This window comes from Microcebus murinus, chromosome 18, assembly GCF_040939455.1.
Source record: "Microcebus murinus isolate Inina chromosome 18, M.murinus_Inina_mat1.0, whole genome shotgun sequence".
In the NCBI taxonomy this organism is placed as follows: Eukaryota; Metazoa; Chordata; class Mammalia; order Primates; family Cheirogaleidae; genus Microcebus; species Microcebus murinus.
In genome coordinates, this window is record NC_134121.1 from 18,298,247 (window position 1) to 18,320,396 (window position 22,150).

Genomic DNA, 22,150 nt, shown 5'->3' on the forward strand with positions numbered 1-22,150 from the left:
AAGGAGTAGATTCAGCATCTGATTTTTTTCTTTTAAAGAGAAGCAGAGAATTCAGGTTTTATGTGAAATTGCTAGGGGGTGTTTTGGTGGTTGGTGTTGTTAATTGTGGTCAGTCTTTTTTTTTTAACATTGACAAAATTCAAAATTTTTAAAACACCTTTCAGGCCAAAGCAACACATCTGCAGGCCAGATAATATGCAACCTCCAATGAACTGAAAGGGGGTGCCCAGGCCCCATGCAAAGACGTCTGAACACTGATGGACACAAAATATGTTATTTATTGTCAATTTCTGCAAAGACACATTTAAGCAACAAAATATACATTTGTCAACCTTTTAGAATTTGTTTTATACATTAACAAATACAATGTGCTACTATAGCAATAAATTAGATGTACACTATTTACATTACATAGGCAATGGGGTCTACAAATCACCTCCTCGCTAAAAGGAAAGAAAGAAAAGTCGTCATCACGTGGATCGTCACTTCCAAGCTACAGTTCTTAGGTTCTATCACACAGAGGAATCTCTGCACACTTGGACGTCAGCGCCCCCCAAGCTGGAGCGTTGAGGGGTCGCACCCACGGCAAGGGAGAGTTGGCACACATGCTAAGGAGAGGGAAGGGAGGGGCTCACCCTTCCAAGCGGAAATGTCACAAAAGCAAAGACAATGGCAATTAAACCCCCGTCTTGCAGCCAAATACCCTCTTCCCAGGGCTGGCAAGGCACGGGACAGAGCCACTGCCCCAACAGCCTCTCGCTGGGCAGGGCTCTGCTGCCTTTGGCCCTACCAGGGGTTTTCTTCTTCCTCCCAAAGGGGCACAAGGCCCAGGTGGAAGGAGGGAGACGGGGAGAGGTGGGATTGGAGTGGGTAAGGGACCACAGATACCAGAGCTTAGTAGAAGAATGTGGGAACCAGCCCCCTACCAGGCTGCAGGGACCGCCTCAGCGAACCTAGAGGCTGGAGGAGGAGCCGTGGGGTCCTGAGCATGGCAGACTGGCCTGGTCCCTGCCGGCCACTTGTAGCCATGAGATCTACTTGAACCCCGACTACTGACAACAGACCTGTCTTCCATTGACTTAGAAATGAATGAAAAAGGTAGTGTTTGAGTTGGCACCTTAAAGGGTCAGGGTAAGGAAGTGAAACAGGCTCTTTCCTTCCTCATCGCTTAATTCTAGGTTTTTATTAACCCCCTTCATTTAAGAATCAGGGAGAAATGAAGAGTTTTCTTTTACCACTTTTCTTCTTGATTTAGGAAAAGGGATGCCAAGGGGTGGCTAACTGCATCTTTGCCCTGACCTCCAGCCCCCATCACAGACTAGAGTGGAAGAACTGACATGCCCGAGGAATAGTTCACTGGAATCATGTTGTCTTTGCTCAAGCTGCATCCAAAACCCCAAGGCCCTCACTGAAAAATCCAATGTCCCTCCTGATGAAAAAAAAAAAAGCTCAGACTGCAGCATCCCTGACTGCTGACACCTCCCTGCCAGCGTGGAGGTGCCAGCCAATGGCTTCCCCAAAACCCAGGGCCCCAGGAAATGTAGTCACTTATTCAACCAACCATGTAGGTGGTGCAGAGGATAGGACCCTGGATTGTGGGTTCTAATCCCAGCTTTGCCACTAGCTGGCTGTGAGACCCAAGCAAGTTATTTCCCCTCACTAGGGCTAAGGTTTCTCATCTGGACAAAGACACAGTTGGAAGAGATGCTAGAAGGGGCTAGAAGACTTGGACATTTAGATGATGCTGACAAAGTTGGACCGCAATGTATTTCAAGAAATGCCATTTTACATTCATTAGCACAGACTCTAGCTAAGGCCTTCTATCTCAAGCTTTTCTGCATGTGTTTTCAAGCATCAACTGAGCTGAGGGTATATGGGTGTCCGGTAGTGCCTGAAAAGTGGTTTCTTCAGTGAGTGGGGCAGTTCTGAGCCACAGACGTGTCTGGGAAACACCCCCCTCATGGAGATCACAGTGGAAACGCCTCAAATACCAGTGTGAGCACCATCCAGATGAGTCTATCACGAGGGTGGAAGAGGCTTGAGCAAATCTTTGAGCCCCGAGACTGGGTGCAGCAATAGAAGACATTTTGGACCAGAGCAGATGTAAGGAGAGCGTGGAGGGGAAGCAGCCCTCCAGGAACCGAGCTGCCTGTGCCACGGTCCAGAGAAAAGAGGGGAGCCTGGGCCATCCTTGTTCTCCTCCTCCCTCAGCAATGGGACCTCAGGTGGACTAGAAATGCACACTCTGGAAGCCACAGGGCGGACTTTCTGGGGATGGTGCGGCATGACCCAGAGGGAAGGGATGTTTCAGATCCTGCCCAGAGCACCCCGACAGCAAACCAAGGGTGAAAACCACATCTCAGAGCTATGCTTCTAACAGGGCACACCTGCGCCTCTCGGGTCCTCCCGACACGCCCAGCCATCCTGCCCACCAGCTCAGAGGCAGGAGCAAAGCCCTCTTAGGAGGTAGGGGGCTGCAGGGGAACAGCAGAGCAGTGGGAACAGGCGGGCATGAGATTGACAGATGGGACGGTGTGGGGACAACATGGGAACCCCGGAGGACCCCAGACTACAATGCAACACGGCACAAGCACCAAGCAAGTGCAAATCTAGCTACCCAGAGAGGCAGGCCAGGACCCTGCAACAATTGTTAAAGAAATGCAGTTCGACCTTTCAGGTTCCTTCAGAACGCAGCCAGCGACACGCTGCCAGAATCCGCAGGCCTCGCTCCAGCACTGGGTGCTGCCATGATGACTTTTAATAAAAGCTAAATATATATTTTGTTGACCTTCTAACTAGAATAAATTTTACTGGGCTAGTACTTTAGGTGAGCATATTTCCCAAACAGTGGAAGGGGAGAGGTGCCCCTTGGCCTGCAAACAGGACCCAACAATTTCCATGTGAGTAGGGGGGACAAAGGATCACTATTTTGCTCTAATGGGAAAAGTAATGGCGAAATTGTCATGATATCAGTCCAAAAAAAAATCGTAACATTCATATATGCTTTGATTTGGGAATAGGTCCAGATCCCTGTGCAAATCCTTGTCATCTGCTCATTAAAGCATCACCCCAGTTCCCTGTGCCACTGGCCCCACATGCACCTTCAGACTCTGTTTTACTTGGAGGTCGCCCCACCTTAAACCTGACCGAGGCCAATGAGCAGAAATGCCCTGTGGCACTGCAGGCTGGGACGGGCGAGAAGCCAGAGGGGCTGCTCCTCGGACAGTGAGCTGTCCGGCTCATCCTGCACAGAGTGCTCTAGCCCAGGCTGCAGGTGGCACTTGGTGTCTAAACCACACCCAGATGGGGCCTGGGTTGCAGGACATCGCAGAGAGAGGTGACAACTGCCTACAGCCCCACGGTTGGAGAGGGGAAGAAGAGGACTGGGGGCCTGTGCCCTGGACGCAGCCAAAGGGCACAGTAGCTAGAAACAGCCCCCAGGGCAGCGCTGGGTCCCCACGGATGCCAGGGACATAAGTTGCTGAGGGACACTGTGCTCCTTCCTCACATGTCGGCCTGATCAGAACCCACCAAACTGTCCAGTCATCCCCCACCGCCCCGCTCACGGTTCACCAGCCAGAGGGACACCAGCCGCGGGGACGGAGGCAGCCCCGGGTTGGCGTTGGCAGATGGGTAAGAAGTTCTCAGCACAGAAGCAGAAGGATGATTTGGAGCTCTGGAGACGCGAGAGCCACAGGTAGAGCCGACTTTTATCAGACAGGCTTAAGAATGATAATGGATCTTGGCTCCTGGAAAGCAGCCCCTCCACCACCGCTGAACGCACTGCGCTGCCTTGTCCAGGAAGGCGCTGCGCTGTGACCAAGGGCAGGCAGGGCCGGCCTCTGCTGGCCCCTTGCCAGGGCACCCTGTGCTGCTGCTGGCCTCTGCGCCCCACCTCCCACTCTCTGTCTCTGAGGCAGACCAGCTCCCCAGTCTCTGTCTGAGCCCCTAGGACCCAGATCGCCACCCCCTCGGCCCAACTCTCCTTTCCTCTGCAGACTGAACAAGATGACAAACGGCCCAGACAGACGTCACACTGGGAGGTCAGGAGCAGGGGCACCCCGAGGAGTGAGGCCTTGTCCAGAGGTGGGGAGGTGCTGCAGGGTGTGCTGGTGAGGGGTGGGCAGGGCTGTGGCCGGGTCGGGATTCCAGCGGGCATGGGGGGGCAGGCGGCGGCCGGTGGGGCGGCAGGCCTGCGACGGTCAGAGCAGTGGATGGCACCCCCAAACTGCTGGAACAGGAGCCTTCTCCAGGACAGAGCCGGGGCTTCCCTGGAGGAGACAAGGACGAGGGGGACGATGACCATGCATTCGGCACAGGAAGGAGGGGAGAGCACAGACGCGGGCAGTGTAGACTGCGGAACAGTGGGGAACGCACACGCCCAGGCGCCTGCTGAATACTCTCAGGACAAGGAGGGTGCCGGGTACAGGGGTGCCCGGGAAGTTGGGCATAATCACCACTTCAGTGAACAGGGGCGCCTTTAGCACATGATGGGAGGTGGATGTCAACATTCCCATTTTGTCTTCTGTCTTTTCATAAATCAGGTTTAACCTAAAGTGGGCTCAGCTGTACCCCTGGTTCGGTTCCAACCGTGACTCACACCCCTCGGAGCCCCACATGGGAGGGGCCTCCGGGGCTGTCCCTCACAGTGCGGACCTGGCAGGGCCGCCTCTTGGCCTACAGGGAGGACACACCCCAGCCTAGAGCCGTGGCCAAAGACACGGGGTGGCGGGGAGGCTGCCTGAGAGCAGGGAAGCAAGGGGCAAGCAGGGACGCCTCCCTCCAGGGAAGGAGGTGGGCTCAGGGCTGCTGCCCCTTCTGCCTGCTGGAAGCAGACGCCCTCCCATGGAAGGCAGAAGGGAGGCTGCTTAGTGGGTCTGGTGCAACCCTGCCGGGCCACCCTTCCCACCTGCACCCAAGGCCATCTGCCCCCTTCCCTGGCACCAGGCTTCGGGGATGAGACAACTGTTTGGACTTCCCCCAGCTGGCAGGATCCCTCTGGCTACTCTTAAGTTATAAGGCCACTGGTAACCTGATCTTAAAGGAACACACTTCTCCCCTCGTGGCCATAGCAGGACACACACTCACTCGACCCACCTCGGACAGGCGAAGGACTCCTCTTTCACATTAGTGACCCTGTTTCAAGAAAAATCCACAGAAGAGTTTTGAATAACAGGAGACCACAACTGCCCCCTACCCCACCCCAGGCCTGCACCAGGTGGGGACAGATCTGAAAAGAGCTTTCTTTCCCCTGCCTCCTCCAGGGGGTCCCCCAGGGGATGTTTGAGGCTCCCTCCTCCCCGGGCCGGCAGCAGGAGACCAGGAGAGGAGGCTGGCCTTTGGAGGCCGGTGGAATGTGGAATGCGGGAGGCCGTTCTGGGCTCCTTACCGCACCGGAGCTGGCGTGGCTGAGCTTATCAAAGCGGAACTTCAGGTTCGATCTCGGGGAGTTTCTGCTTTTGGTATCTAAGAAAAAGAAGAACTCCCATGAAAATAGGGTGGAGCTGTAGAGGTCACTGGGGCTGCATGTGGGACTGATCAGGGAGGCCGGGAGAAGGGGCCTCTCCCCCTCTCCACTGGGCGCCCCAGCTGACCTGTGCTCACCCAGAGCCAACTCGAAAATTTTTAGAAGTGTTGTGAGCTGGCTGTTAAACACAGGCCATTGTAAAAGTTAGGTTATATAAGGTCATAATTAAGTAAATTATATGCAACAAAGGTAATAAATACTCAGAATTCATTCAGTTGCTAGTTATTTTACTATGAGCTAGGCTCTTCCGTCTACTGTATCCAAAGAGTGGACACACCCAATGATGGGCATCTCTTCCCAACTCCATGTTCAGGGACGTCACGGTGGCAGCTGGAGATCAGCCACGATAGGAGTATTTACACCACAGAAATTGGCGAATGCTACCAATCAGGACTTGATGTATTGTTTTGTTGTCTAGACTTCAGAAACTAGTGGAGAAAACAGCAATTGCAGATTAAACTTGAAAATGGGTTTTATCTGCAGCCATCACACTATGAATAGGACACCAGAAAAACACCTGAGTAAATGTTCTTCCAGTATTTGAAGACTATGATCCGATTCAGCAAAGAAGCTGCTTATGTCACTGACAAATGAAGTTCTCTCGATATAAAGTACTCATTAACAGACACAATAGTGTCAATCCGCATTCACGACAGAATTACACTCACTCATCATCCGCAGCCTTAAGTTGGCTATAAACACAAAGGTTAGGCAGATATCAACAAAAGCATTTTACTAGAATCAACTGGACATACGGGATTTATAGTAAAGAATATTGCCTATTTTAATATTATTTGTAAACTGTGTGCTTCAGAGCCACTAAAATTTACACCAAACGTGTGTGACCATGTGTGTGTACACACGCGTGTGTTTGCACGTGTGTCGTGGGACAGCCAGTTGTTAAACACTGACCACCACGCCACTGGCAGGAGGCCCACTTGACTCTCTGGTTCTCCCCTGGCCAAGGGAATGCACAGCTCAGTACAGATCCTCCTGCAGGCTGCTAATTGTTGGTGCTTCAGATCAAGGGGTTCTCCCCAGGGCTATGAGCACGTCTCTCTGTGACCCTGCCAGTCCTCTTCTGGGTCCCCACAAGCCCAGGTGTGACATGACAGGTGATCAGGCATCTGAGATTATGGAAGACGGCATGTCAGGCCACCTCCCTCCTCTTGGCCCTGCCTCTTTCCAGACTCAGCCGAACAGTCTAAAACAGGTTTCCAGCTCTTCCCACGCCCACCCTGACACTGCAGGTACCCCACACACTTGCATGGGGTGGGAGCAAAAAGCCACCCATCAGGGTTCAACACTGCAGGGGGGGAACCATGTGAGAAGATGCATCACCGTGTGATGTAGTTAGCACTGGGCAAGAGTTACCAGACCTGTTCAAGGTCGCCTTCTGCCCTGGGTGACCCTGAGCAAGTTGCAGACACTCTCTAAACCTCCCTCACTCAAAACCTTATTTATTTTGGTATTTATTTAACACCATGTAGGAGCCAGGCTTGGTTACAGATTGTTACATTCATTCCTTCAATATTTAAGTCTTATAAAAAAAGAAATCAGAAAGTTTACATTACTGCCCCATTTTACAGATGAGGAAACCGAGGCTCAGAGAGGTATGCCTGTCAGTGCTGCAGCCAGGGTTCCAGCCCAGCCCCACAGCTGCCCGACCACAGTGGGTTCAAGGAGAAGCAGCTCGTGAATTGACACACCGACCGGGAAGCACTAACACGAAGGACCCTGACACTGCACATCCCCTTTTGCCAACACCCCTTCACTGTGAGAACCCCAGAAACGCTTAAGCCATCCTGATGGGTTACTGGCCCATTCTGCGTTTCCATCATTTAGATTACAGTTTCTCAACCTGTTGACATTTGGGCCTGATAATCTTGCTGGGGGTGGGGAGGGGGTCTGTCGCGTACCCTGTTTAGCTGCATCTCTGGCCTCCACCCACTCGATGCCAGTAGCACCCCCCCACACACATGTAATCCTGAATATCAAAAATGTCTCCAGACATTGCCAATGCCCCTGGGGAGCGAGACTACCCCAGTTAAAAGCCACTGACCAGGCCGGGCGAGGTGGCTCACGCCTGTAATCCTAGCTCTTTGGGAGGCCGAGGTGGGTGGATTGCTCGAGGTCAGGAGTTCAAAACCAGCCTGAGCAAGAGCGAGACCCCGTCTCTACTATAAAGAGAAAGAAATTAATTGGCCAACTAATATATATAGAAAAAATTAGCTGGGCATGGTGGTGCATGCCTGTAGTCCCAGATACTTGGGAGGCTGAGGCAGGAGGATTGCTTGAGCCCAGGAGTTTGAGGTTGCTGTGAGCTAGGCTGACGCCACGGCACTCACTCTAGCCTGGGCAACAAAGCAAGACTCTGTCTCGAAAAAAAAAAAAAAAAGCCACTAACTACAGCATCATTTTATTCCAGTTATTGAACAAACACTTAGGTTAATGGTTCTAGGTCTCTTATAAGCATAAATTCATTTAATATTCACACAGCCCACCCTCTGAGGTGCAAACTACTATTCCCTTCCTTTCATTTATGCTTGGAGAAACTGAGGCACAGAAAGGCCCAGGGACTTGCCCAATGTTGCACCACTAGTGACGGCAGATCCAGGACCTGGACCCAGAGTCCTGTGCTTGCCCCATGCCATGCTGCCCTCCCGGAGGGCAGGAGCCCCGTCTTTGATCCGTGGGCACCTGCAGCGCCCGCGTAGCAGTGCCTCCCACGAAGGCCTGCCCCTCTCCCCAGAGCGGGCTCCTCCTCTGCCCGGCTGCAGGGACCACAGAACCGCAAGACTCCTGCTCGCTCCGAGCCCCCACTCCTGAGCCCCCTAGATTTTACCTCCCTGACATCTCTTGAACACATGTCCTTCTCCCATGGCCCTGTCACCCCTCACCACCCCGCTATGACCCCTCACTGTTCTCCCCACCCTCTGCTCCCAGGACCCTTTCTATGCTCAGCAGCTGCGGCCACCAGAATGGTCCCTCTCAAGTCCCGGCGGTGCTTCTCTGCTCAAGATCCTTCAAAGACTTCAGAGCGAGGGAACTCGGTGGGGCCCTGGCCTGTCCTGGCTCTAACCTCTCACTCCCCTCTCCTGCCTCCCCGCCAGCAACACTCTCCCGCCCCTGGCCCTGTGCCCCCGGCCCTGTGTCCTCTCAGGATCATCGCCATGACGATGGGGTGGGGACAGGGGTCAGTAGAAAGCGCTCGGCTTCTAATCACACAACCCTGAATCCTCCCCAGGGGGATCTCTGGCAAACCATGCAACTCTCAGAGCCTCAGTTTCCCCATACACGGGAGAGGGTAAGAACACAGGCGTCGTAAGGCTGACGAGTGGACCACGCGACCTGGCACAGCTGAGGGCCTGACGCGGTGGGGAAGGAGCGGAAACGTGCCAGTGCAGCGTGCCTGGGGCGCAAGCCCCACGGACAGCGGTCGGGCCACTGCCTGCCGTCCCGGCTACGCCGTGCACCCGGCCGGATGCCACTGACCTGTGGGACTCCGGCTCATGATGACAGGGGTGGCCACTGCCCCCAGGCTGGGGCTCTCGCTGCTCGGGGACGGGCTGTAGACAAACACCTCCTGCTTGAAGGGCGAGGTTGTAGACGGCTGGCTGCTCTGGGGAGAGAGGCCGGGTGAGCGAGGCGACCCCACAGGGCGGCCCCCGCAAGCCCGGGACAGCCGCTGTCCCCCATCCCCCGCATGGACCTGCTCTTTCCTTCCCACTGCCTGCGACCCTGGCTCCAACCTCCCCTGCTCCAAGAAGGGCCTCTGACCTGCCCCAGGGAGCACCGGCCCCTCCTCACCGTGCAGCCAGGAACCCACAGCAGGGACACCACTCCGCCTGGCCCTGGCCCTCTGCTGCTGCTGCTACGGCACTCTGAGGCCACTTGCTTTCGGGGGTGGTGATGGCCGACAGGGCACCTCTCGTCCCCACTCTTCCCTTTTATCCACAGACTGAAGGGGGGCCCCGCCCATGGTGGCTGTTCTAACGCACAGGGGGGCTGGACGGGCACACCTACCCCACTGTCGCCCTCCTCCGTGGCCTCGCCCTCCCCTGCGGTGCTGCTGAAGCTGCTGGTGCTGGAGGAGGAGCGGGAGATGTTGGCTCGGCCGTTCTCCTTCAACTTTATGAAGGGCCTGCGGGGAACAGGAGGTGAGGCCAGCCCTGTCACCTGCCGAGAGCCCTCCACCCCCGGCCCTCCCCGGGACCCAGAGCAGGGCAGGCCCCCTGGCGGCTCCCCGTGCTCCTGCCTGCTGGCCTCTGTGTTCCAGAGAGTTCCACAGCCAAGAGAGGGTCACTCCCAGCTCTCCTGCAGGCAGAGAGCGGGTTCCAGGGCGCTGAATGGCTCGCGCCAGCCTTCCCCTCCGCCCTGCTTACTTCTCTTTGTTGGGGCAGATTTCAGGAGAGCTGGGGTTGGATGACGTCTCAGACTTTATCTCCTGAGAAGAGTGTCCGCCATCCGGAGTCTTGGGGGTGCTGGATGTGCTGTCGCTGACGGAATGGGAATAGAGAGGAGTGAGGCCGTGGAGCCAGTCCCCAAGCCGGCACCCCAACCCCAGGCCCGGGGGGAGCCTCTGCCCGGCAGCTCTCAGCACCGATACGCATGGACTGCTTCGAGGTGCCAAGAGGGCCACCCTCTACACAGCCCTGGGGTCACCCTTCACAGAGACTGCACTATGAGCTCCCTGGACCTGTGGCCCAGGCGGCCCTGGGTGCTGGGAAGCAGAGGGCTACTCTCAGCCCTGAGGTCCAAGAGGTTCCTTCTGTAGTTTAGCAGAGACCACGTATGCGTGGTGACCACAGTTGACCCCACACAGGCTGTTGGGGACGTGATGGCCCTGTCCTCTGTGTACCTTTTGAATAACAGGATTATTGCAATATAACCCACATACCATGTAACTCACCTATTTAAAGTGTACAATACAATGGTCTTTAGTATATTCATAGAGTTCTGTAATCTAATTTTAGAGCATTTTTGGCTCCCCTAAAAGCAGCCCTGGGCCCATTTGCAATCACTACCCATCCTCCCTCCCCGCACCCATCCCATAGCAACCACGATGGATTTGCCTATTCTAGACATTTCATATAAATGGAATCACACATATGTTAGAGTTTTTCTGCCTGGCTTCTTTCACTTAGCAAAATGTTTTCAAGTTCCATCTCTGTGGTAGCATGTATCAGTGCTTCATTCCTCTTTATTACTAAAAAAAAATTCCATCTTATGCATAAACCACGTTATTTATCCACTCATTAAACGATGGACATTCGGATTCTTTCCAGTTTGGGCTGTTATGGATAACGCCGCCATGAACATCTGTGTGCTGGCTGCACTAGTGGACTCGCTTTCACGGACGATTCTTTTCAATTCCTTGCTACGTACGTAGGAGTGGAATCACTGTGTCAAATGGTAATTCTACATTTGACCCTCTGAGGAACTGCAGGACTGTTTTCCAAAGCAGTCACGCTACTCACCAATCCTAGCAGCAATAAATGACAGTTCCAATCTCTCTGTATCTTCTCTGATATTTTTTTTATTATTTGTCTTTTTGATTATAGCCATTCTAGAGTGCGAAGTGTCTCAGTGCACTTTGGATGAGGTTCCCAATAGCCCCCTGTCAACCGTGCAGGGGTCTGGGCGCCTGTGCTGGACTTCTCTGCATGTCTGATGCTGATGTTCCTGCCGCCTGGAATTTCTCCTGCCCCGGCTTCGAAGATCCCACCCTCTCTCCAGGCTCTCCTCCTCCTCCCTCACCTTTCCTGCCCGGTGGGCTTCACCAGCTCTCCCTCCTCCCCTTGCCCTTAAAGGTGGTGCTCTACACACCTTCTCTGGGTGGTCATGTCGTTAACCCACCTTTAACCAGAACCTCTATCTACCCCAGTGACTCCTAACTGACCTTCCCTAGTCAAGGCCTATCTCCTAAACTCAAGACCTGCAGTTCTGACCTCTCCCCTGGACATCTCTACTGGATGCCCCCAAGTACCCCCATGCTCGGGTTCCAAGCAGCTTTTCATCCTCTTCCATAAACCTGTCCCTTGTCCTGCAAGCCTTAGTTCAGAGGATGGTACCACCACTCAGGGGTACAGGCAGACAACTTGGTCTCAAACTCCTGACCTTGAGTGAACCTCCCACCTCAGCCTCCCAGAGTGCTAGGATTATAGGCGTGAGCCACCGCGCCCGGCCCAGACAACTTGGAAACCTCGAAGTTAACCAAATGCCTCCTTTTTCCTACAAGACTGTGACCTGCTTGGTACTTTTGCAGCACTTGTCTGAGCACTCAGCACTGTGCCTGGCACATGGCAGATACTCAATAAACACTGCTTGCTGAATAAAGAACAAATGGGTTCACCAATTAAAGAATCAGAAAGACTCCAAAAGTAGATAAGGACACATATACAAAAAAAAAAAAAAATTGCAGGCCAATACCCCTGATGAACATAGATGCAAAAATCCTCAACAAAATATTAGCAAACAGAATTGAACAATACATTAAAAAGATCATTCAAGAACCTACCTAACAGGTACAATGAACCAATTCAAGTGATCGGCACACTTATATCCCTGACTAAAGCATTATAAAAGCTATCCATGAACCAAAAACATTTATACCCCCTTAATATTTGGGAAAAAAGTATATAGATATTCTTTTAAAAATGCAAAATTCCCTTAAAAGATTGGAAAGAAATATCCTAAATAGAAGCTAGGTGTGTTGGCTCACGCCTGTAATCCTAGCACTCTGGGAAGCTGAGGGAGAAGGATCACTTGAGGTCAGGAGTTTGAGACCAACCTGAGCAAGAGTGAGAATCCATCTCTACCAAAAATAGAAAAATTATCCAGGCCTGGTAATGTACACCTGTAGTCCCAGCTACTCAGTAGGCTGAGGCAGTAGGATCACTTGAGCCCAGGAGTTTTAGGTTGCTGTGAGCTATGATGACGCCACTGTGCTCTAACCCAGGCAACAGAGTGAGACTCTGTCTCAAAAAAAAAAGGTAAACATTAGTGGAATAATTATGGATTACTATTTTCCCCTTTCAACATCTGGTTTAATTGTATTAATGTTGAAAAGATTTTAAAAATAATACTTGTGATAAAAAAAAAGATCATTCACCACGATCAAGTAGGATTTATCCCAGGGAAGCAAGGATGGTTCAAATCAATAAATATGATACAACACATTAACAGAATTAAGGACAAAAACCATATGATTATTTCAATAGATGCTGAAGAAGCATTTGACAAAATTCAACATCCTTTACAACAAAAACTCTCAACAAACTGGATATATTAATAGAAGCAACATACCTCAACATGATAAGCCATATATGACAAACCCGCAGCTAACATCACACTGAACAGGGAAAAACTGAAAGCTTTTCATCTAAGATCTAGAACAAGACAAGGATGCCCACTTTCACCCACTTTTATGCAACATAGTGCTGAGGTCCTAGCCAGAGCAATTAGGCAAAAAGGGCATTTAAATTGGAAAGAAAGAAGTCAAACTATCCTTGTTCACAGATGACATGATATCATACTTAGAAAAACATAAAGACTCCACCAACAAACTATTAGAGGTGATAAACAAATTCAGTAAAGTTGCAGGACATAAAATCAACATACAAAAATCCATAGCATCTATATATACCAATAGTCAACAAACTGAAAAAGAAATCGAAAAAGCAATCTCATTTACAATAGCTATGGAAAAAAATTCAAAATACCTAGCAATAAAGTTAACCAACGAAGTGAAAGATCTCTATAAGCAAAACTATAAAACACTGACAAAAAAAAAAAACTGAAGATGACACAAAAAAATAGAAAGCTAACGCATGCTCATGGGCTGGAAGAATTAATGTTGTTAAAATGTCCATAATACCCAAATTGACCTACAGAGCCAATGCAATCCCCATCAAAATATCAGTGACATTCTTGACAGAAATAGAAAAGCAATCCTAAAATTTGTATGGAACCACAAAAGACTCCAAATTGCCAAAGCAATCCTGAATAGAAGAGTAAAGCTGGAGGTATCACGCTGTCTGATTTCGAACTATATTACAAGGCCAAAGTAAGCAAAACAGCATAGTATTGGTATAAAAACAGACACAGAGACCAATGGAACAGAATAGGGAACCGAGAAATAAACCTATGCATCTATAGCCAATGGACAAAGGTGCCAAGAACATACATTGAGGAAAAGACAGTCTCTTCAATAGAGCAGTGCTAGGAAAACTGGATATCCATATGCAGAAAAATGAAACTAGACACTATCTCTCAGCAAATACAAAAATAAAATCAAAATGTATTATATACTTAAATCTAAGACCTGAAACTATGAAACTACTAGAAGAAGACTTTGGGGGAATGCTTCAGGACACTGGCCTGGACAAAGACTTTTTGGTAAGATCTAAAAACACAGGCAACAAAAGCAAAACTAGACTAATAGGATTACATTGAGGTGAAACTTCTGTACAGGAAAGAAAACAATCAATGAAATAAAGAGCCAACCTACAAGAATGGGAAAAAATATCTGCAAACTATCCATCCAACAAGGGATTAATAACCCCAATGTATAAGGAACTCAACTCAATGGCAAAAGTAATAATAATCATCATCCTATTTTAAAATAGGCAAAAGATCCAAATACACGTTTCTCAGAAGATGTACAAATGGCCATCAGGTATATGAAAAAATGCTCAACATCACTAATTCATCAAGGAAATGCAAATCAAAACTACAATGAGATATCATCTCAGCCAGGCACAGTGGCTCACACCTGTAAAAACATTCCAGCACTTTGGGAGGCCAAGGCAGGAGGATCACTTAAGGCCAGGAGTTTGAGACCAGCCTGGGCCCCCATCTCTGCAAAAATAACAAAAATCAGCCAGGCATCATAATGTACGCCTGTGGTTCCAGCTACTCGGGAGGCTAAGGCGAGAGGACCACTTGAGCCCAGGAATTTGAGGCTGCAGTGAGCTATGATTGTGCCACTGCACTCCAGCCTGGGCAACAAGAGTGGGACCTCATCTCTGTGAAAAAAAAAAAAAAAAAGGAGAGAGCGATATCATTTCACTCTAGTTAAAATGGCTTTTATCAAAAAGGCAAAAAATAACGGATGCCGGCGAGGATGGGGAGAAAGGGGAATATATTCATACACTGTTGGTGGGAATGTAAATTAGCACAGCCACTATGAAAAACAATATGGTGGTTCCTCAGAAAGCTAAAGATAGAACCTACCATGTGATCCAGCAATCCCACTGCTGGGCATGCATCCCAAGGAATTGAAATCAGTATGTCAAAGAGATACCTGCACGCCCATGCTCATAGCAGCACTGTTTACGATAGTCAAGATATGGAATCAACCTAAGTGTCCATCAACAGATGAATGGATGAAGAAAATGTGTTACATATACACAGCGGAACATTATTCAGCCACAAAAGGAATGAAATCTTGTCATTTGCCCCAACACAGATGAAACTGGAGGTCATTATGCTAAGTGAAATAAGCCAGGCGCCGAAAGACAAATATTGCACGTTCTCTCACATATACGGGGCTAAAAGAGTGGAGCTCAGGGAGACAGAGAGTTGACCGGCAGTTACCAGAGGCAGGGAAGGGGGAGGGGTGAAGAAATGTTGGTTAATGAGGACAAAATACAGTTAGGTAGGATAAGATCTAACATTCATTAGGCAGTACAGCAGGGTAATTATTAACATAATTAAACATAATGTATTGTATAATTCAAAATAGCTAAAAGGTCCCCAACAAAAAGAAAAATGTTTGAGGCATAGCTATCCCAATTACCCTGGTTTGACTGTTATACGTTGTAGGCGTGTATTAAGATATCACATGCACCCCCAAAATGCATACAACTGCTATGTATCAATTTTAAAAAAGAATCAAAAAGACAATTAGCAAGAACAGGTTAAATATGATGTGATATATGAGAATTGCTAAAATTTAAAAAAAAAAAAAGGGGGAGGAGGTACAGAACATTCTAGAAGCACAAAGGAAGATTTAGTTGATTCTGTGTGGCAGAATTGGGGAAGGCTTCTGTAAGACAGGCCATTTGGGTGCACATTGAAAAAGGAGGAAAAGAAAGACAAGACCCCGAGCAGTGTTTCCGGCCGGGGTCAAAATGCTGCCAGAACCGCTGTGGAAGGTCCCACGCGGAGAACGGCCACGTGGGCCTCCATGGACAGAGAGCTGAGCGAGTGACAGGGGACATGCAGGCGTGGAGGCCGGGAATCGAGGGAAGCCATCTGCAAAGCCGGGCACGGCTCTCCCCAAGGTTGGGCATCTGACAGACCCCACAGTCGGGGTGCAGCGGGGGGAGGGGGGGCCCAAGAGTTACCATCGAGTCCGGCTGTCCCCCTGGCCTTCAGAGCCGGTGTGCAGGCGGGGGAACAGCCCCGACCGCCGCTTGATGGGGCTCCGCGACTGGTTCTTTGCCGTTGCCACCGCCACCGGAGGCTGCCGATGAAACCGACAGAGTGAGTGCTCCCCCTAACCCCAGGTCTGCTTCCCTTCATCCCCCCCCCCACGGGTCTACAGATGGCTCCTGCTCTGGAGGAGACCCCAGAAAATAACGAGACAGCTGGGAAGGCTGGAACCTATGTCACAGGAGCTGAGACTCCGAGGCTCTTTTCCCGTGTTCTTAAGCCAAGCCCCGTGGCCTCAGGTGACAACCCACCAAAGACCAGAATTCTTGGAGGTCAAGGCCACCGTCAGGGGAGCCTCACAAACTGAGAAGGTCAGGACGATTCAGGGGTCGCAGGCCGAGAACCACAAAACTAGACAGCCCCTGGAGTGACCTAGTTCAACCTCTCATGTTACTGATGAGGACAGTGAAGACCAGAGAGGCAAAGAGACTCCTCAGGGTCATCTAACAAGTCACTGGCAGGACTAGGACAAGAAGCCAGGGCTCCTGACTCTCCATCTGTTGCTCACGAATAAATGGACCCACGCAGGTGTCACAATAATAACAGAGAATGAGGGCTGCAGGGCCAGGTCTGCATGCACCCAAAGGCAAGGGGAAGCCAGCTGAGAAGGTTTCTGCTTCGGACAGTTACCTGCCTCACGGGGGGAAGGGCGGATGGGGGCCTGGAGCTAATCTTTAGGGCCCACCGGGCTTCTAACCCAGGCCCCACCTTCTGCCACGCACGAGCTGTGCAACCAGGGGCAGATGGCGAGACCCTGCCTCTGTATCCCCATGCCCAGGGAGGAGATAATGGCCCTGCTCTGCTCACTTCAGGGACCTCCTGGGAGGAACAAGGTGATAGCTATGAAAATATTTACTGAATTAATTATGCAAGGCCATTTATAACACTAATCATTAGTATCACAGTGGGTCTGAGCTACTATTTAAAAAATAAAAGAAAAGAAAAGAAAATCCTAGTCTATACAAATCCAAAGCCATTTTGCTTTGTGAAAGGCCAGGCTTGGCCAGGCGCAGCGGCTCACGCCTGTAATCCTAGCTCTCTGGGAGGCAGAGGTGGGTGGCTCGTTTGAGTTCAGGAGTTTGAAACCAACCTAAGCAAGAGCGAGACCCTGTCTCTACTATAAATAGAAAGAAATTAATTGGCCAACTAATATATATAGAAAAAATTAGCCGGGCATGGTGGCGCATGCCTGTAGTCCCAGCTACTCAGGAGGGCTGAGGCAGGAGGATTGCTTGAGCCCAGGAGTTTGAGGTTGCTGTGAGCTAGGCTGACGCCACGGCACTCACTCTAGCCTGGGCAACAAAGCGAGACTCTGTCTCAAAAAAAAAAAAAAAAAAAGGACAGGCTGCATGGTCCCCTCACCTCCCCAGCTCCTGGTGCCAGTCAGCAAGGCCAGAAGCACAGAACTGCCAGGCCCTCCTTCCTTGGCAACTATAGGAAGAGCACAGACTTTGGATCAGGCAGACCTGCGTTCAAATCCCTGCTCTTCAGCTCGGCTGGGTGACCTTTAGCAAGTTACTTAACCACTCTGGGCCTCCCTTTGCTCAAGGGGTGGCTGGAGAACACATCAGCGGCCGCTTCAGGCAGCTGCTGTGGGGATCGGGTGAGGTCATGCCTGTGGATTACTTAGCTCAGTGCCTGGCGCACAGCAAGTGGGGGTGGCTACTGCTATCATGAACAAAAAAGCAGGGACACCCCTCCACAATCATGGCCCCTGGGCAGAGAAACACGCCCCAGGACAGTTCTGTAGGCTGAGCTCAAGGAGGAAGGCTAGTTGTTGAAGAAACTCAGCAAACAAAACAGGAGGTCTTCTCGTATGGGCCAACTCCGGGTGCCGTCTGGGATGGGGACTCCAAAGGACCACTTTCAGAGGGCAGGGTTTGGGGTCAGCCCCCAAGCAGCCTCAGTTTCCCTCCACCATCCAGCTTGCCCTGTGGTAGTCGCCCAGCCCCCTATAGGTCTGGGGGGACCCTCCTGGGCCCCACGTGCTGCACCAGGGCCTGCAGGCACTCACCGAGAAGGTGGTTTTGGTGACCTCCACGCTGTTGTGAGAGATGCCCCCGCTGAGGCTGCCGGGGATGGCCCCGCCATGCGGCTTCTTCTGGCTGCCCACCATGGTCTCCATGGAGTGGCTGCGCACGCGGATGGCCCTCTGCGGGGGAGGGGGGAGGACAAGGGCCAGAGAGTCAGCACCTGGCCCCTCCAGGGGACCCTGCCCTCCGCGTGGGGTCTGTAGACGCAGTCCTCAGCAGGTGCACACACACACTCGTGCACACACACACTCGTGCACACACACGCGTGCACACACACACGTGCACACACACAGTCGTGCACACACACACGCGTGCACACACACGAGGTCGCAGAGGCCCACGCTACCACTGCTGCAGTTTACAGGGAATCTCCCATATTCTGTCCCGTGCTCTGGGCAGGAGGTGAGGCAGGGCGCCAGCCGGGGCGGTCTGAGGGGCCAGTGCCCCAGCTCCCCTGCAGGGTGGACTGAGGTTGTTATTCTCACCTTACAGGTAAGGCAAGTGAGGCTTGGAGCTCACCTAACCATGTGACCTGGTCTAGTTACCAACCTCTCTAAGCTACAGATTCCTCATCTGTAAAATGGGAATTACATGTTCTGCACGGGATCGTGGTGGGGATTAAACTTGCCTAACCACACATTGACCCTATTTTCCAGAAAACTACGCTTCCTTCTATATTTACACCCTGGACTACCCCTTCTGCTGTCATCTGAAAGTGTGCTTTGTGCGCCTCGGAATATACTCCCTTTGGAGAGACCGTGTGAGGAGCTCTCACCCAACCGTGCATCAACCACGCAGTGCACCATCGCTCATGCTTGTGACCTCATGACACGCTTACATCACAAACTTGTGGTCTGACAGCTACTGAAAGAGGAGAGACACGGCCCCAACCCCTCACGGGTGGAGCTACAGTCTCCTCCTCCTCCATGAAACACAGGAGTAAGTCGTGATCCGTCTAAGGCGGTTGCTTAACCCCTCCCCTTGCCAGTGGAACATGAGGGGTGTCTGCTAGGGGAGCTGGGGAAAGGTTTCCTCGATGTCTCCCCAAAGAGGTGTGACATGTCTGTACCTGAAACCACAGTAGCCACCTTGGGGCCATGCGAGGCCAAGCCCAAGGGGCACAGCTGTCAAGCCGGGGATGGCAAAAGGGAAAGAGGGAAAGAATCTGGACACCACTGACCAACTGAGCCACGAGTCACCTAGGTCTTCCTGCCACCTGAGCTAATAATGGATTTTCCTTATCGTGGCGCAAGCCAGCAGCGAGCAGTAGGGTGTAATCGCAACTCTGGCTTCAGAAAACTGCCGCAGGGGACTAAGGTGTGGGCCCTTCCTCTCTGGATCCACACTCGTGTGCGTACGAATGTGTGCTGGCTTACGCATCCCGTGGGCCACCCTACGATGTCTCACGTGGAAGAACAAGCCCCCTCCCTCCCTTGAGGCACCCAAGGAAGAGCTCAGTCTACGACAAGGTGGTCGCAGGAAAACACCTTGAGTGTCACTCCCAACCCTAACAGGTCTCCCTGGGGTCTCTCAAGGCCAGGAATTCTCCAGGCTTGGGAATGGCAAAGGACACATGTTCAAAGAAGGCCGTTTGTAGACACGACAGCCCCTGAGATGAGATATTGAGAACCAGGCGCGAGCCCGGTACCCCAGTATCACCTTGGCTCTCTTGTCTGAGTCAAGATGCCCCTTGAGGACATCATCTCTCACTCCCTGTCTAGACCACAGAGCAGAGTCACCTAGCAATGGTGTCCTGCGACATGGTTGGAACAGCCAGCACGTTCTACTCACCCCATCACACAAGCATCATACAGTCACGCACCCTTTGGACAGCAGAGGGCAGGACACCTGTGGCAGCACACTGAGGCACCCACCCTTGGGGGAGCAGCGAGGTTCCCTGAATAATGAGTTCAGTGCTCCAGAAACCCCAGCACCTTTACGTTCCTTCATTGCCCTCATGTCTGGCCACCGGCATCATCAACAATGGCATTCCAAACTAATCATTTACATTCTGATATGCAGTTACGAACCACCTAACGATGCTTTGATCAACAACACGCTGTATGTACGACGATGGTCCCATAAGATTATAATGCCATATTTTTACTGTGCCTTTTCTATGTTTAGATACGTGTAGATACACGACTACTCACCACTGTGTTACACTTGCCTGGAGGATTCAGGACAGTTACACGCTGCACAGGTGTGTAGGCCAGGAGCCATGGGCTACACCATGTAGTCTAGGCGTGGAGTAGGCTACACCGTCCAGGCCTGTGCAAATGCACTCCATGATGTACACACGACAACCAGTCCCCTAACAACGCATTTCTCAGGACGCAGCCCCGTCATTAAGTGCCAATGTCCGTATCCCTCGCTGTCTCTTTCTCAGAAGGGACTTGATGTGGGTAATAAGCCCTGTGTGATGGTGTCTGGTCTAATGAGCTTCGTATGCATGACTTGTTGAGTCCTTACAACTCTGAGATGCAGAGAGGACAGGCATTGGGCTGGAAAAGGTCTCGAGAGGTAAATGATTGCCCAAGGCCACACAGCAGGTAAGAGACGGAGCCAGGGCTCAAACCCAGGACCCTGGGCTGCAGAGGGAATGGTCCCTGTAAACCAAAAAGTGGTTTGGATTGAAAATATAATTCAGCTGGTTGATGAACTACGGATGACCAGAAACCAGGAATTTTCAGGGCCCCGACCAAAAAAAAAGAACATTTCAGAGGCTTATGTCCAGGAGGACATACACCAGCTATTCAAATAGCGCTGGTGCTCTGTCGGGTCAGCGAGGTAGGTTTGAGGGGACAGTGGGCTGATGGGAATTCCAGGTGAGTGCAGGCGGCAGCTGCTGCTCAAAGCAAACAGGAAGGGGTTGAAACCCGGCTCCTCCCACTGCTCCGTGCACGAACCTGAGATGCAGGCTCTGTCTGCACAGTGTGGGGATGGTCCCCATCGTGAGGACCACACAAGACAGGTGTGTCCCACACTGGCAGAGACCTGCCTGCTCAGGGACAGCTCTCCTCCCTCTTCTTAGGAAAGGGAAGAGAGGTGACAGCTACTTCTGAGCCCTAAAATGAGGCTCGATTTGGAAGAAGCTGCCCAGGGAAGAGGAGTGAAGTAGCCCCTGTTCCAACATGACACAGAGATGGACAGCAGCACTGGCCTTCCCAAACCAGCAGCAGACTCGGCCGAGACCAAGACAGGGAAGGAGGGCAGTGGCGGGGAAGAGGAGGGCAGGAGAAAGGATGGGTGCAGGAAGGCTTTGCACCAGCTTGAGGAGGTCTCCAGGGACCACTCAGCCCCTGAACCCGCCTGACGCAGCTCACCCCCCCCCTGCTGAGTCCCCAGGGACAGGCAGGGGACTTTCGATGCTGCTTCCAATGCTACCTGTTCTGATGGTGGACAGCCTGACCTTCGGAAAGTTCTTCTGCACGCTGAGCTGAAATCGTACCACTTCTAGACCCAGGAGTCCCGCGCAGTCTACGCCATCACTGCCCCCGACTGCCCCCTGCTGTCCTCAGAGTCTGCGCTCCTCCCGGCTAATCACCTCTGCTTCCATCCACCACCCACGGCACACTTCACTGCCTTCCTTTGAATGGGTTCTCCTTGGAGGAGTGAGAAAGCCATGTCACTTTCTCATTATCTGTTAATGTCACCTCATCTCTGCTGGGGGCTTGAGCCCCAGTTAGCGTCACAGAGGGAGCAATTCCCTTCCCTGCCAACCAGACCCCTCACTTCCTGCCAAGTGGCTGTTGTGAGTTGTTTCAATTTAACAAACTCAACTTAAGGGACATGAAACAAGAAGACTAGCGCCACAGGTGACACACCTGTCAGAGCCAGGCAGGAGATAGAGGTGCGGTGCGCTTGGGGACAGTGACACTAATTTCTTGCCTGCTGAGATGGCTCCTAATCAGGGAGCACTCAGAGGTCCCTCTAGCAGAGCAAATACAGGACGGAAGCTGACGTCACCACCTGGACAGACCACGGCTCCGACCCACAAGCTAAGCACAGCCAAGTGCGAGGCCGGCTCTCTCTCAGCGGCCCTGCGATCCAGTGCGGCCATCGGACATCGTAGCTTCCTGCCTCGGGGAAGGGGAAGGGCAGAGATGCCAAAGGCTGACACTGCCTGGCTGCCCCTGCCTGCAAGTAC

At 51.8% G+C, this 22,150-nt stretch overlaps 1 protein-coding gene across 7 annotated transcripts in view; it reads right to left on the reverse strand.

Annotated features, from left to right (window-relative positions):
• Nucleotides 1-3,282: 3,282 nt before the first annotated feature.
• The window catches only part of RAP1GAP2 (RAP1 GTPase activating protein 2), a 213,677-nt gene continuing 194,809 nt past the window's right edge, over nt 3,283-22,150 (reverse strand). For 6 of the 7 annotated variants that reach the window (XM_075994247.1, XM_075994246.1, XM_075994244.1 and 3 more), the window contains 8 exons: nt 17,982-18,119; nt 15,880-15,998; nt 9,913-10,026; nt 9,554-9,671; nt 9,023-9,149; nt 5,390-5,466; nt 5,098-5,136; nt 3,283-4,271 (listed from right to left, as the gene is read on the reverse strand). In XM_075994247.1, the coding sequence (XP_075850362.1) occupies nt 5,128-5,136; nt 5,390-5,466; nt 9,023-9,149; nt 9,554-9,671; nt 9,913-10,026; nt 15,880-15,998; nt 17,982-18,119 (702 nt within the window). In that variant the 3' untranslated portion in view covers nt 3,283-4,271; nt 5,098-5,127. The remainder of the gene's footprint in view (nt 4,272-5,097; nt 5,137-5,389; nt 5,467-9,022; nt 9,150-9,553; nt 9,672-9,912; nt 10,027-15,879; nt 15,999-17,981; nt 18,120-22,150) is intronic. The other variant, XR_012913039.1, reaches the window with a different exon arrangement.